Consider the following 15,084-nt stretch of genomic DNA (forward strand, 5'->3'; position numbering starts at 1 on the left):
ATACTGAATGTCAACTATAATTAAAAAAAATTTTAAAAATAGATACCTGGCTCACTCCTCAGAGATTCACATTTAATTGGTATTTTAAAAAACTTTCCCAGGTGACTATGTGCAATCAGCATTGAGAACCAGTGGCCTATGAAAGATTGGCCATAAACTGGAGAACGAAGAATGAGAAAGAAGGTGCAAATTTGAAAGTAAGTTTGTAGGAGGAGAATAGAAGTACACTTATAATCATTTTAAATTATCCACAAAGAAGTTCTGGCACCACTTTAGCCACACAAAATACACACCTGTGTCAATTTTCCTTGCTTTCAGGTGGTAGATATTTAGGGACGGTAAATTCCACTAGTATGACTATGTCCTATTAGGATTATTTGTATCCATGTAGGGCTGAAAGAACTGGATCAATGATCTTTTCTACCATGCTACCTACAAAAGAAACTGCTAAGTATTTATATGGTCCTCGGTTTTGTTTTTTTAATGCATTCACATCTCACCTCACTTTCATGTTTATAGTATTTTTTTACGTTAAGTAGAATAGGTATTAATCTCATTAAATTAGGAAATGAAGATCCAGGGAGATAAAAATGACTTTGCCCAAGAGGTAGAAACCAGAACAAAACACATGGCTTCTATGTGTGGTTGTAAAAGTGTGCCCTGCACAAGGACACTTGGCTGAGGAAGTAGGAGCTAAAATCTAATCTGTGTTTTATTAACTAAACTATGTGTCCTTGGGGGCAGTGTCCAACGAGACGAATTTACAGTAGGGCACCTGTGGACTACTTGGGACCATGATAAAAACCACCTGCCCCAATTTCTAACTCAGTGCTTTTTCTACTAGAACACATTAGCATAGATTCAAAGTACACAGTTTTAAAAATCAAACAGAGACCAAAAGATAAGGTGTTTTCCTTTTCTATTACCATTTAAATAAGTTTACATTTAGGTAAATGTTCTTGATCTTAAATTATTTTCATAACTCAAAATGAACTCTGACACACGAATGTAGCAAACTAGAACACAAGCATACCTAACTTTATACAATGGATATATTCATAAAAAGTTACACCAAGATAAAAAACTATGACATATATTTCCTTTTCAAGGTTCTGGTCTCAACAGCAACCACAGTAGATTAAACAGCTCAACAACTCAGTTTAATATTGAGTGCACAGGTGAATAAGTAGAAGTATTCCTATTAAAAAGAGTATTTTTTTAAATGATAAAGAAGATTGTAGTGTTTTTCTCTATTATTCTGAGATTAAAGTCAGATTAATTCAGCCACTTCTTTGAGATGAAAGGTTGTTGGTCTATTTGTAAAAAAATTAATGAGAAATAAATGGAGGAGAAAACAAAAATCCAGAACTGAGGAGCTCGTTCAGATACCTCTGTTCAGATACCCTAACTGCTACAGTAGTGTTCTGTATTACATCACTCTTTAAGTCTTCCTTCTCCATTATAATAGTAAAATAAATATAGAAAGATCAATTTTGAGTTAAAATAGTTGGGAACATATGGAATTGAGCCATTTAGAGTAATTACATGATAAATTGTTAGGTAGAGAATTATGTTCAGCTTATCAGGTTTCCCACCCCAGTCTCACATCCCATTTAAGTTTTACAAGTAGAGTTAAAGTAACTATTTTACAAATGGAGTTAATCAGTGTCTAGTACAGGGTTTAGACTACAACAGACACTCAGAGCTGAACAGAGGTAGTGTGGCTGTTAATACGTTTTTACCTTATCTATAAGATTATAGAAAAAAATTACTTGAAGATGTTTGACTTTCAGGAACAAGCTGGAGATAATGCCCACAAGAATAAGACCCAACTCAATTGCATTTAGGTTTTCAGTCATATTAGAATCTCAATCATCTATGTAGGTAAAGTAGCAACATTGATAGGGCAAAGGGGACACAATTTCGGCTTCTTATTATCCCGTCATAAAGGAGGTTAAGGAGATGAAAGGTGATAGGTACAAACCTACCTTTCTCAAACTTAGAAAAGGCAACTGACTTAAGGCTGCACTGATGACCTTTGCATGTTCCAAGAAGCTCACCAGCTTTTACATCCCAAAATTTGGCTGATTGATCACCTGCTGCTGTAACCTTTAAAAAACAAATCATCATTTAATACAGCAACCCTCTACCAGTATTTCCTTAGGTCCCAATAAAATGAAAGTCACTTACAAGTTTAGGTTCACCAGGGACCCAGGCCAGGTCAAAGACAGCATTCCAGTGAGCCATCCATTCTAAACAAAGAAAACGGAGAATGTGAAACGTCTAGACTATGTTCTGTGGGAGTCATATAAATAGCAGCCAGCACCCTATGGTCCATGGGCCACAGAATATTATAATGAAGAAGGAAGATTTAAAGAGTGATACAATACAGAACATTCACTAACACATAGCATTACCATTATGATATCAAGTTCCTTTGAATATCAAGGTAACTAGCAATATAGGTATTTTTTTTAATGAAATCTTTCTGAAACATTTTCCAGTTCAAAAATCTTCATTGTGCTTTCTGAATGAAGTATAAAGTACTTCAATTTGACACTCAAGGTTGTGCAGGCTTTGTCCTTCATCTGTCACAAGGCTTATCTCTCACTGTTCTCTATATATCTTATTTCAACCAAACTGGATTACTTCCTATTTCCTTATTATATCCTAGTCTTTCTTATCTCTAAGCCTTTCCTAATGCTTTTCCCTCCACCTGGTGTGTCCTATTCCATCTCCATTGGTCTATATACCACAATCCAACTCAAATGTCATTTCCTTCATGAAAAATTTTCCTCCCTTTCTCTACATGAGAGCTTTTTCTTTGACTCCTATGGCATTTTCTTTGTACTTCTACATCATTTGTAGTCTTTGTTTTATTTTAGTTATTTCAACATGACTTACTAGTTCCCAATTATCAGCTTCTTAAGGTAAGTGAACTTTGTCTTATATCTAGAAGATGCTTGGTCAATACAAATATTTTATTATATATATATATATATTTAATTAATTTATTTATTTTAATTGGGGAATTGGAGAAGGGGACCAGCCAAGTTGTTGTTCTTCAGTCTTTGTTGTGGAGGGTGCCAGTTGCCATCTGGCTGCCCATCGGCAGCTCGTGGCCTCTAAGCTCAAGGTGTTGTGTTCAATCTTAGTGTCAGGTGGGCTCAGCCACCATCCATGCGGGAGTCAAACCAGCAGCCTTGTTGTTAAGAGCAAACGCTCTATCCACTGAGCCATCCAGGTGGCAGCTCAGCTCAAGGTGCCGAGTTCAGTCTTAGTTGCGGGTGGGCGCAACTAAGGCAGTCTTGTTGTCAAGAGCATGTGCTCTCACCAGTTGAGCCATCCTGCCACCTACTGGCAACTCAGCTCAGGCGCAGCTCACTGGCCCATGTGGGAATCGAACCAGTGGCCCTGTTGCTCAAAGCTCGCACTCTTAAGCTAACTCTTAACCAACTGAGCCCCTTGGTTGGCCCCAAATATTTTAAAGCAGTGTTTCCCCCAACCTCAGTAAGTATAAAAGATTTAATCTTTTTAAAACAAGAACTGTTTTTAATCCTAAAATTTATTTTTCTTAACTTTCAGTAAACATAGTTAACATTTATTGACAGAAAGGCAATTCACATTTACTTTTAGCCTGTCCCTAAACACACCTAATTAGAAGTGAATATAATTGGGAATGTATTCAAATAATAATAATTTGCTTGAGGCTTTATGAATTAAAAATGTTAAAACAAAAATTTAGACCTAGACTTACCTTTGACACACTTCTTTCTATAGGTTTGTGATTCTGTGTTATATAATCTAACAAAGCCTTCTTCATTGGCAACTGCTAGTATATGCTTCATATTGGGAGCTAAATAAGAAATAAAGAATAGAATATGTAAATAACACAACATGTAAATTACACAAAAGTTTTGGAGCTGAATATAAAAGCTATGTAAATAATACAATATAGATTAATTGAAAGCTATTAGGTAAAACACAATCTGCTTAAAAAGAGGAAAGATCATTCTACCGAAATGGCATCTGATACAATAGAGAGGTAATTTGAATTAAAAACTGCTTAAAGTTTTCCATAATATCTAATTTAGTAAATGACTCAAAATCACCAAAATTATCTTCAGATAATCTCTTATTCAGAGAAGGGGTGATTCAAGGGGGGTACTTAAACAAAACAAAAGTAGTACTGGCCAATGGCATATAAAGGTATATGATACAGGCCACCAGCAGGCTGAGTCTATTAGTTTAAAATTCCCTTTCCACAACCATTTACTTTTCCTCTCTTAAAATATTAACAGTGGTAAAAAGAACTTCTATTTCTGTTCATATGTTCCCCAATGCATTACAGAAAGATAGATTCAATCAGATCAAAAGGGGTATCTACTGGGTAAAACAGTTTTCATGATGGCTGAACCTTTGCAACTGCTTTCCTATATCAGTTAAAAAAAAAAAGGCGCTATAATGGTCCTGTGCTTTACAGAAAATACATAATTATGCATAGAGATTAAGAAAAGTCTATTTCATAAATCAGGAAGAACAGTTATTAGAAAAACTCTACCATCTAACTTCCTTTTCTTGAAAGGGGGACACCCTTACATATTTTTCCTCTAAGTGTGAAATAGATTTTTTCTGACCACGCCTAGCTAGATAGCAATTCTCTTACCAGAAGAGAAGGTGCATCCAAAAGGAGGAACTGGGACTCCTGTTTCTCCATAAGAAGTGTGTTCATCATTAGAGTTGCACTGATAACTAGTTAGAAGGGACTGGAGAGGGTACTGTGAAGGCCAACCTAAAATAAGACACAATTCCTTACAGAATTCCAATATATCATCACATTTCAGTACTTTTAACAAATGCAGAGGTAAATATTTGTTTTAAAAAACTCTGTATACTTAATATAGATCCACTTACAATCTATTGTCCTCCAGAATGCAGTTTCTGGTATTTTCCTAAGGTATCGAAGGAATAAATGAAAGAGTACTCTCAAATTCTGGTGAGGTATAGCTTTGGTCTTACCATTTAAATGGAGACTTGCTAGCACATTGAAGATTGCAAAGAACAAGTGGCCTCTGCACATTAAAAAAGATCTTACCTCTTCCCCCACCATTTGGTAACAACCACACCATTAAAACTGCATTCTCTTCAACTAAAATTTTATGTTTTTAGAGTTTCTAAAGCAACATTACTGCAAACTCTTAAGTTACTATAATAGCAACATAATCATATATAATCCAATGGTAATAGAGTTAAAAGGAAATAATTCACGTCAGTGTGCCTACTGTAGCAACTAGCATATTCACAAGTAAATACTAATTTCACTTCCTCTTTCCTTTCCAGAGCTGGAATTCTAGGATTCTAAAATGTTGCTAGCAACAAGTCATAGTATCTTAATTATTTTAAAACAATTTTAAAGTAAAGCATTACATACCTACCCCTAGAGTACAATCAGTTAGCTCTGGCTAGTAGTAGTAGTAGGGTCAGGGAAGAGTTTTGGAGAAAGTGAAATCAAGCAAAAGTCTTGAAAGATGAGTAAATTTTCATTGAATATATAAGAGAAAGGAAGAATTTCAGGGTGGAGGGAAAGTTTTTCCTGTTAGGGTCAGAAGCCTAATGTGCAGTATGGTATAAATAGTAAACCATCTTCAAAGATTTATCACTTTTATATGTGGGTCAAAACTTTATTTATAGAAAAGGAACATTGATTCAATAAATAGTTACTGAGAGCCAAATGTTTTATAAAGCATAGAGGGAAACAATGAAGTTACAATCTATTGAGAGCTGTCTAAATAATTAGCAAACTCTCTTACATTTTAGGGTACTTTCAATTCTCACTTTTCATCAAAAATACTGTTTGGAGAAGACATCTTAGCCTGATATAATCTCACATGTTCATGGAGATAACCTGAAGGAATCAGTGCAAAGGAGGCAAAGAAATTCAATTCATAGTTAGTAATTATCCCTGGGGATATTACCTCAAGACCAGATATCATTGTAAATGAGCCATTAAAGACCACTAAGAGAAGAATACAGTAGTTATATTGTAGAGTTAAAAAAATACCCATCTACAGGATAAATTTAAAAACAAAAGCCCCTGTTCTAAAGTTACTTGTGGTTTGGAATTTTTTTAAAAAGATCTAATGACTGCAATACATGAATTTGAAAGAACTGAATCAAATAATTTAGGTGGAACTAGAAATGTTATGCTATGGAGACCTAATTGTTTACAATTAAACAGTGATTCCCTCAACTCTGCCTCATCACCTCCAGACTAATATTCAAACACTAACAAATGGTCTAACATGACTTAGTAACTAGTCCCCTCCATTTCTGCACTCATCCCAACACGTTCTTGGGCCAGCCCCTTAAACTACTTTTGGATCTTTATTGTGCTATGCTGTTTCCAACATGAGCCTGTAATGCTTTCCCCCACAACACTCATTTGGAAAGCCGATTATTTACTCAATGTACAATACAACTTAAGATTACACGCAGATTTTTTGAGGCGTATCCAAAGACATAAGAGTTTCCAGAGAATCAATTTCCTGATACTCAAATTCCAGGTACATGCACTTCTAAAACTGATCTCTCTGAAAGGTTGAGGCTCTCTTTTTTTCCTCTCCCTTCATCACTGCCTTTCTTCCCCTTTCAAAAGAAAGGCATTCCATGCCCTAATCTTACACCTTGCATTGACCCAAGGTATAAAAACTTCTGGGACCCCAAATGAGAGACAATTGGATACTTCTTTTAATAAAGACATCATGAACACCCAAATGCATTGCTTGAAAAAGATATACTTCTGTTAAAATTTTACTTTTTGTCAAATAATTATTTATCAAAATTAGTAATCTATATTATTTTGACTAATTTCATGCTACTAATACTTGCAATGATAATTCAATCCTGAAGAACTTTTAAAACTTAGACCTTTACGATCAGACAGTATCAATTTAAATATGTATATTTTTTTACACAAGGAGTATGATAGGGTGATCAATAGAATAACTTTCCAAGCTTAAAAACAAATTACATTAGGATAAATTTTGTTGGAAGAAATAAGTGGAAATAAATTCAAAGAAAAAAGCAACTATGTAGAATATCTAACAGTTAAAAGAGTTTGTTCATATTTTTAAAAAATGGTTGATGTGGTTTTCAAATCACTATAGTATTTACATTCTACGAGATACATTTTTAAAGAGTAATGTAGCATTTTTATTTTAAAATGTCAATATTCATAATATGGCCCAAAGTTAGATCCTTTATATTTGTTTAAATTTATGATAAAACTTTAGATACCAATTTAAAAATACATGGGAGAGGAATCAGATTTCCATTTTAGAAAGATCACTGGCAGTGACGTGGAGAATATAAACTGAAGAGAGGGAAACCAAGAGGCCATTTGGGAGACTTGTTATAGTCCAGACTAGACGGTATTAGGGCTCGGCCTAAGGAAACGGAATGGTAAGCATAGAACAGATCCAAGATACGGTGAAGAGGCAAAATCAGTGGGGACAGAAAGGGCAGATTCAGAAGATTTTAAGGAAACTTTCTGGATGTGTATCTTGAGGAACGTGAAGGAATTTTTACTGACTCTCAGACTTCTGGCTGGGAAGACTAGTTTCACAATAATGGAATCACTGCCTAAAGTAGGTAATATGGCAGGTTTGGGAAGAAGTGAGTTCGGTTTTAGTATTTGAGTTTGATATGCTCGTGGGACTGACCACATGAGTGAAGATACACAAACAACTTTTACAGGAGGGGATGTAAAGTCTAGGTAGTAGCAGAAGCAGCTCTGGTTAAGGCGATGATCACCCATGGGAGCAGGTGGAAGGAGCTAAGGGACCTAGGATGGAACACCAGCATGGAAGGAAAAAGGAGATGGTCTTATAACGATCAGGGCATAATATACAAGAATGAATGAAGTTCAGAGCCTAACACTAAACCATGGATGAGAATTTGTGAATGAGAAGGAAGAAGTAAATGGATGCATTGGTGAATTAGGGGCAAATGTGTTAAAAAAAATTTGAGGCTAAATAGCTTGTCCCAGGTCACACAGATAGTAATGAGTGAAGCTGGAATTTTACCTCCAAAGACAGAGCTCTTAAACACTGTGTTGTATTGCCACATATGACACAGGGGATAGAGATGTTAACTCAAGCAAGGTCCCAGGGGAGACAGAGAGAGAGAGAGAGAGAGAGAGAGAGAGAGAGAGAGAGCGAGCGAGAGCGAGAGAGAGGTATTTAGAATACAATTTAAAAGATTAATTTAAGAGGGAAGTTGGTAAGGATGGTATAAAGTTTTAGATTGGGGGCAGGATGTTGAGAGACTACTGTCTCAATATCCTTTTCCTAGACCAATGCCTTAAGTATAAGAAGTTCCCTTATTAGAGTCTTTTCTTTTTGTTTTCCACATGGTTTCAAGGAGAAAGTAGACCTAGCCATCTTTAAAAAGAATGAAATCTCATTTCTATCCAACATAAGTCTGGGTAGTAACTCCCCATCAGAAACTAACCAAAAAGTTTCAGGTTGATGATACCCAAACCTTAGCTCAAAGCTCTTATCGCCAATGCTTTAACCTAAGGAACCTCAAGAACTGTAGAGAATAAGTCGGATTTCTACATACGAACATGTACATATTCCCAAGTTACACGGTTAAAGTGGAAAAACAAAACAAAACATCTTTCTATCATTTCTATATATAACAATACATACTACCTCTGGCATGGCAAACCATTTGGAAAAATGTACTTCAAACTATTTAACAGTGGTCATCTCGGGGATGTTTATAGGCATTTTTCACTCCTATAATTTCGAATTTTTATGCACGCGTAGTAATCAGGGAGGAAAGAAAAAATTAAGACCATGCTAGAAGCAGACGTTCCATTTTCTCCGCTTGACTGAGTTCCTTAACGGCGGGTCAGATTCACTCGTGTACCTATAACAAGTAGATCACTAAGGCTCTACAACAAATGAATTAATCAATGAATTCGAGTTTCCTCGCTCTCACATAGCTATTGAGAGGTACACACGCACGTACGCACGCTTTTTCCAGTTAAAGTGTAATATAGACATAAACCGTAAGGGAGGCCATTTAAGACAACTTCCCTCCCTCCATCGGCCTACATTACATTTTAAAACTCCAAACTACGATTAAAGTGTACCGAGGGCATGAAAGTGCAGCTTTCTTCAGTAGTCTTTGCTAATACGAATTCACTTGGGGGCTGGAAACCAGAACTGGAGTCGGCCTCGGTCCGAGGTGTTTCGGGAGAGGCGAATCCCGCCAGCAACAGGCAGCAGTTAGGGCCGTTACTCACCATTTCTCGGGACGCCAAACTGGGGCTGACGGAGCACCGAATTGAAGAGCATCTGGACCAGAGGAAAAGGCTCAACAGAGGGAAAAGCCCTGAAATTGCCCCCCAGGTTCAGCAGAAGTCGCAACTCGCGTCTCTCAGAAGAGGACTAGTTATAGCCTCCAACTCCCGCCACTGTAAGCCCCGGCCACCAAACTCCCCGCCAAACTGACGTCACGCCCTCTGATTGGCTCCCAGAGCAGCGTCCGGGCGCCGCAGAGTCACTTCCCTCTCCAAATCCCCGCCTTCTTTTCTCCTAGCCGCGGGAACCTAGAGTTCAAGAGCTCTCTGAGCGCCTGCGCGGGGAGCTGCTGAGGCGCTGGCGAACGGCGGGATGACCAGGGCGCATGCGTAACACAGCTTGACAGAGCGCGGAGGAAAAATCCGCGAGAAGGTGGTGGGAGAACATGGCGGTGCTGGGCCAGAGTTTGCAATCTTTTTGACTAAGCTCATCGAGTAACTGTTCGGGTCATGGCGTCACACTCAACTAAGTCTTTCCTGGCAGATGCCGGCTATGGCGAACAGGAGTTGGATGCTAACTCTGCCCTTATGGAATTAGACAAAGGTATTCGAAAGAGCGTGCTGAGCGGGTGAGACGGAGTGGGAGGAAGCGGCGCCACCAGATGGTGGTAGCCTGGGGAGAGGCCGGGAAGACGAATGCGCAAAGCTTCCCTGGGCGGGGCGTGCGCGCGCCTGTGCTTTTGGTGAATCCCAGGGCTTTTACCGCTTTGGGAAATTGCAGGAAAATTGCAGCGTTGCTGGATTGGCATTGCACCAGCTGAACAAGTAGCGAGTGCCACTGATAGGCCTGTGTTGACCACTTGGGGGCACAGTACCCCGATTTTCCAAGAAGTTTTTAAGAATGCTGGATTGAAATTGTGAAATTATTCTTCAGAACCTTTAGTTGAAACCAGGTTTTCACCAAGAGCTGAATAATAATCTTGCACCGACTTTACAGCGATTTATTTGATTTCTGTAACTCTATTACGTGCGGCTTACCAGGCAGGTTAAATAGCCAAGACCATCTGTAAAGCAAAGCCTCTGCTAATTTTCCTGCAGACAAATTCCACCAGTTGTATTTCCTTAAAGGGGGCGGGTAAGGGTGTGTGTGGGGGGGTAAGAGGCAGCTTGGTGTAGTAGAAGGAGCTTTGAAATTAGAATGAGTTGAATTTCAATTTTACTAATTTCATAATCATGGACAAGTCACCTGACTTTACCCAACCTTGGTTATTTGTCTGCAGAATGGGTACAATACCACTGAGTTGGCAAGACTGGTGTAGATAATAAGTGATACAATGGTGCGCAAAAGAAGCCTTTCTTAAATGCAAAGAGATATGCCTTCTTAGATATGGATATGGCAGGCAAGGGTAGATATTTGTTAATAAAGAACTCATCTATTAAAATGAAACCTTTGTTTCAGTGTACTTTAAGGATTTTTATTGAATGGAGAAAACCTTATCTGGGATACAATTAAATCTTGATTAATATAGCCATTGTATAATGTATTGAGAACTGGACTAAAGGTTAGAAGAATCTGCCTGATTTAAGTCCACTTGGAGCCATTTCCCAGCGCTCTGACTTGGACACTATTAACTTTTGTGGAACTTTTGTTTCTTTTTTAACCTGTGAACATTTCTAGTGGGTTGATCTAGATAAGAGTTTCACAGACTATTATAAAAGCCTTCAAGTACTTTTGATAAACATAATGTCACCACTCCAATTGTAATATTTGTTTGGTTGAGATACAAAATCTTTAGTACATCCCCATCAGCCAAGAAAATGATGTGAACTTTCTCTTACCAAAGCTATAGGGCTTTTACCCTCTGAAATATAAAATTATAACATTAAGCGTGTTTTTTAAACACTACATAATCTTTTCCTCCCCATTCTGATCATTCCTTGCGTATTCCCTAGTGAGATTTTCAAGTCCGGATAGCTAATATTATATTCCTACCAATTCTACAGACATTTTCTACCACTCTGGCCCAGGTGGGCTCATCCCCTAAGAACAGTAAGACAGTGGTTGTGGAACAGAGATCAGGATGGGGGGCTCTGAAGAAATGAGAAATTTGAATTTGTTTAATTACTAAAAATTTGCAATTGTGGTAAGAAAAACAAAATAATATAAATTTACCTTAAATAAATAATGGATGGCTATTGTTTAGCTGTAAACCAGGTGTCAGTCCTAGATACTAAGTGATTGTGTTCAATCCTCCCAGCAGTGCCCTCATAGATGAGTCTCAGGCTCAGAAAGATAATTTGAACTAGACAAGAACAAAATTTGTTCTTTTTCATCTCACCATGCTATACCTTTTAAAGTTGTTAAGAAATTAGATAACAGAAACTGCCAGTTCGTTAGAATATAGTTTAGTGTTTTAAATATTGAGTCATTTCATCCTTGACCTATTAAAGTATTTCTATTTTGTGAGCCAAAGGTCGTAGTGTCAGAAGGCTACAAGTTCCCATACTATAGAGAGAAGCCTCTGCAGCCAAGTTTATACCATGTGACCAATTCCATGCCATAATGACTGATTCAGAAGTGGACAAAAGACCCACACTGAGCCAATCAGATTCTTTCTCTTGAAAAATCTGTACTACCAGACCAGACTTAGTCTGGCAGTGTTGAGAAGTGGACCTATAAGATCATGTAAAGTTGAGGCTAAGGTCAGACTCTTACCAACTCAATGCCATGTAAAAACCAGCATTAGGAAGGACCTGGTTGGTGACCCCTTGATAGGCCATGAACTGATCCAAAACTCCAAGGCCCTTCTTCAGCTCTTACTGAAATCCGTGGATTCATTTCTATGTATGGCTAAAAGCTACTGTCTTGTAACTTACAAAGTGAGTTAATAAATATTCCTAAAAGTTGGCATTCATAAAATAAAATTAATTTGTTTATGATTCCAAATCAGTATTCTGTGTACATGCTGCACAGTGTGGCATACATGCCATCATATATAGTATTTACAGACAATTTCTGACATTTGGGGTAAGGATGCTTTATTATTAATGCATCATCAGTCGAGTTGACTATCATTTCAGTTGTTTGTATTCCTGCTTTTTAATGTAATCTATTGAGGCTTTGCCATTAACAATTTATTCAGCTTGAGTTGTTAGGTTACTTTATAATGTGTGGTGCGTGCTTGTGTTTGTATCTCCACTCCACCCCCCCACCCCCACCCCCGCCTTTTTTAGTGAATAGACTTTAAGATGTGTATGTGTTATGGTTCCACTTTGACTCATTCTCACCCCTTAGCTAAAGCAACGTATATAACAGATTCCCCTAATATGTGCTTGTTTGGTGTTGCGAATTACCAGTGTTCTTTGTAGTGGATGTTGGCCATGTTGATGGTCGCATCTTAGCATCTTTTGAACACTCTTCCTACGCTTGAGGAATGTTCCACATCATGAGCCCTGTCTCACCAAAATGGAAGCAGTAACCAGTTTCCTTTGCTAGAGCATTGCATTTGAACTTAGGCTCTGCCAATCAGACAGACCTCCTCCTAGCTCTGTGATTTAAGTTTAGAGATGCAAGAAGGCGGATTTGATGAGGACCCTTGCAGCTCCCTGTCCTGGCAGCAGCAGTGGCTATAGTGCCCCCTAGTGTACAGTACCAGCAGCAATGGCTCCATTGCTAGATGACAGCAGAGCTCACGGTAGTATCTGGTGTTTCCTAGCAACAACAGTTTTCCCCATCTAATTAGTTTGGCAGTGTGGTATTTGTTGTTCCTAGAAGTTTAGCCTTGAAACTGTTTACTACTAGCCTTTTAATAAACCCATTTTTCTGCCCAATCAGCTAGAGTTTGGTTCTTAGCTTGCAGCTAAGAACTCTGACTGATTCATACCTGGAAATGTGTGCTACTTTGAAAACGTGATTAAGGTACATCAGAAACCCCAAGTTTATCATAATTTATGTTATTCCTCCTTAGTTCCCTGGAATTTGTCATCCCTCAGAATTGCACCACTCTGAAATCACTAATTCAGATATCCCATTCTTTAATCTTAATCACTGTCCCTCTCGTTGCTTGCTAGGTGTTCATTTTAGCATAATGGTGAAGACCTTAGGCTCCGGAACCAGATTACCAGGATTTGAACCCCATCTCTGCCATTTATTAGCTGTTGTTTCTTAGGCAGTTTAACTGTCTTTGCCTGTGTCTTCGTTTTTAAAATGGGGGTAATAGTACCTAACGTCTGTGATTATAAAGTGAGGCTTTAATACATGTAAAGTGCTTAGTAGAGTGTCTGGCACATTAGAAGGACTTACTATGCATCATCATTATCATCATTTTGATTAATGTTATTTTGACCATTCTTTATTTTTATTCACACCTCGGTATATTTATCTCTCTTCTTTCCCCTACCTAGCAGTTCTTTCCTGTTTTTACTTCTGTATCCAGCTTACATTTCATGGTTCCTCAGTTTATAAACTTCATTTACTTTCTTACCAGTACTTTAAATTCTCATCCAAGGTTCTATTCTAGTCATGTGTGCCCAAAGGCAGCCAGAAATTGCTGGAGAAAGTCATAAACAGGGCAGGTAGCTATTATCAGAAATTCTATCAAACTCAGAGTAGCCTTTAACACAGACGTGCAACACTACCGTGTTTCTTTGGTCAAGACTCTCCCACCTTCAGTGATATTTACAGTTTTCGAAAAAGCCAGAAATCCTGAGTTTTATGTGCAATCTCATTTTTAAAATTTGGCAGTGAATTCAAAATCTTTAAAAATGTGTTTATCAGCTCAAGTCGTTCTGAGGCCCAGATTCAGCAGCCTTCTAGTTTTCTAACCCCAGTGTAATCAATATCGGCAGGCCAGTCAAATAAGACCCAAGTGACAGCATAGCTTGCGGCCCTGAATGCCTGCCCTCTCAGTGCAGCTGAGCCGAAGCCTGGGCCCTGCCTGCCCCAGAGCTTTGGTAGGTGTGGACTGGAACCCTAGCGTGGGTACTTTTGAAAAGTTTCACAGATGTTATGGTACAGAACCAGGGCTGCAAACCAGTACCCTCGAAAAATGTTCTGCATATTTTAAGTGCTAAATAAGTTTAGAATAATGAACTTTATTGCTGCAGAATGAATTTAGAATGAATAAGCAATTTACAGACAACCTATGTTAGTTCCCTCTAGTCTACTCATATGTTTTAACTGAGTTAAGCACTGTTTACCTCCAGGCACTGTTGGGTGGGAGAAGAAAAGTAAAATGTAGAAACAGCGATCACATCCCTCTGCTTTCATCTCTGGTCTTAGAGTGGCATTCTTGTCATCATTGGTCTTAGGATCAGGGCATTCTCGGGTTGGTTGTAACTAGCAATAGAAGTAAAGTGAATAACTTCTCTTAGACCAAGATCTGGTTGTGCTGAGTGCCTTTTCTCAGAAGCTTGGCTTATCCTGAGTCGAAATTGACCTAGATAAAGCAAGCTGGGTACCATCCTACCCTACATCAGAAAATAAGCAAAAAATTCACTATTTAGCTTATTTACTCTGTTGGCCTTGCCAGAGGCATGTGGGTCTATTTTTGTCTTAAAGAAATAAGATTTAGCAACACTAGGGAGATCAAAACATTTCTCTGGCCAGATTCAAAATTATCTTTGGTACATTTTAAATCAGCATAATTTAAACAAATCAGTGTGGTCTGTGCTTCTGTTTTTCAAGGAAAGGTAAAACAGATCTTAACTCTGTTGGGTGACGCCCTCTACAAGGACTGCTTCCTCCTTTGCCTTTTTCATCCCAACCAAGGTTA

General features: G+C 38.1%; 2 protein-coding genes across 2 annotated transcripts in view; one reads left to right on the top strand and one right to left on the bottom strand.

The window, feature by feature from the left end:
- Positions 1–9,576, bottom strand: part of DTL (denticleless E3 ubiquitin protein ligase adapter) — a 45,851-nt gene extending 36,275 nt beyond the window's left edge. The window contains exons 1-5 of the mRNA XM_019635461.1: positions 9,314–9,576; positions 4,667–4,792; positions 3,758–3,856; positions 2,191–2,252; positions 1,989–2,109 (exon numbers count right to left, since the gene is read on the bottom strand). Of these exons, the coding sequence (XP_019491006.1) occupies positions 1,989–2,109; positions 2,191–2,252; positions 3,758–3,856; positions 4,667–4,792; positions 9,314–9,365 (460 nt within the window). The 5' untranslated portion in view covers positions 9,366–9,576. The remainder of the gene's footprint in view (positions 1–1,988; positions 2,110–2,190; positions 2,253–3,757; positions 3,857–4,666; positions 4,793–9,313) is intronic.
- A 120-nt stretch (positions 9,577–9,696) lies between these two features.
- Positions 9,697–15,084, top strand: part of INTS7 (integrator complex subunit 7) — a 59,590-nt gene continuing 54,202 nt past the window's right edge. The window contains exon 1 of the mRNA XM_019635457.1: positions 9,697–9,914. Within this exon, the coding sequence (XP_019491002.1) occupies positions 9,821–9,914 (94 nt within the window). The 5' untranslated portion in view covers positions 9,697–9,820. The remainder of the gene's footprint in view (positions 9,915–15,084) is intronic.

The sequence above is a fragment of the Hipposideros armiger genome, unplaced genomic scaffold (genome assembly GCF_001890085.2).
Source record: "Hipposideros armiger isolate ML-2016 unplaced genomic scaffold, ASM189008v1 scaffold_22, whole genome shotgun sequence".
Lineage (NCBI taxonomy): Eukaryota > Metazoa > Chordata > Mammalia > Chiroptera > Hipposideridae > Hipposideros > Hipposideros armiger.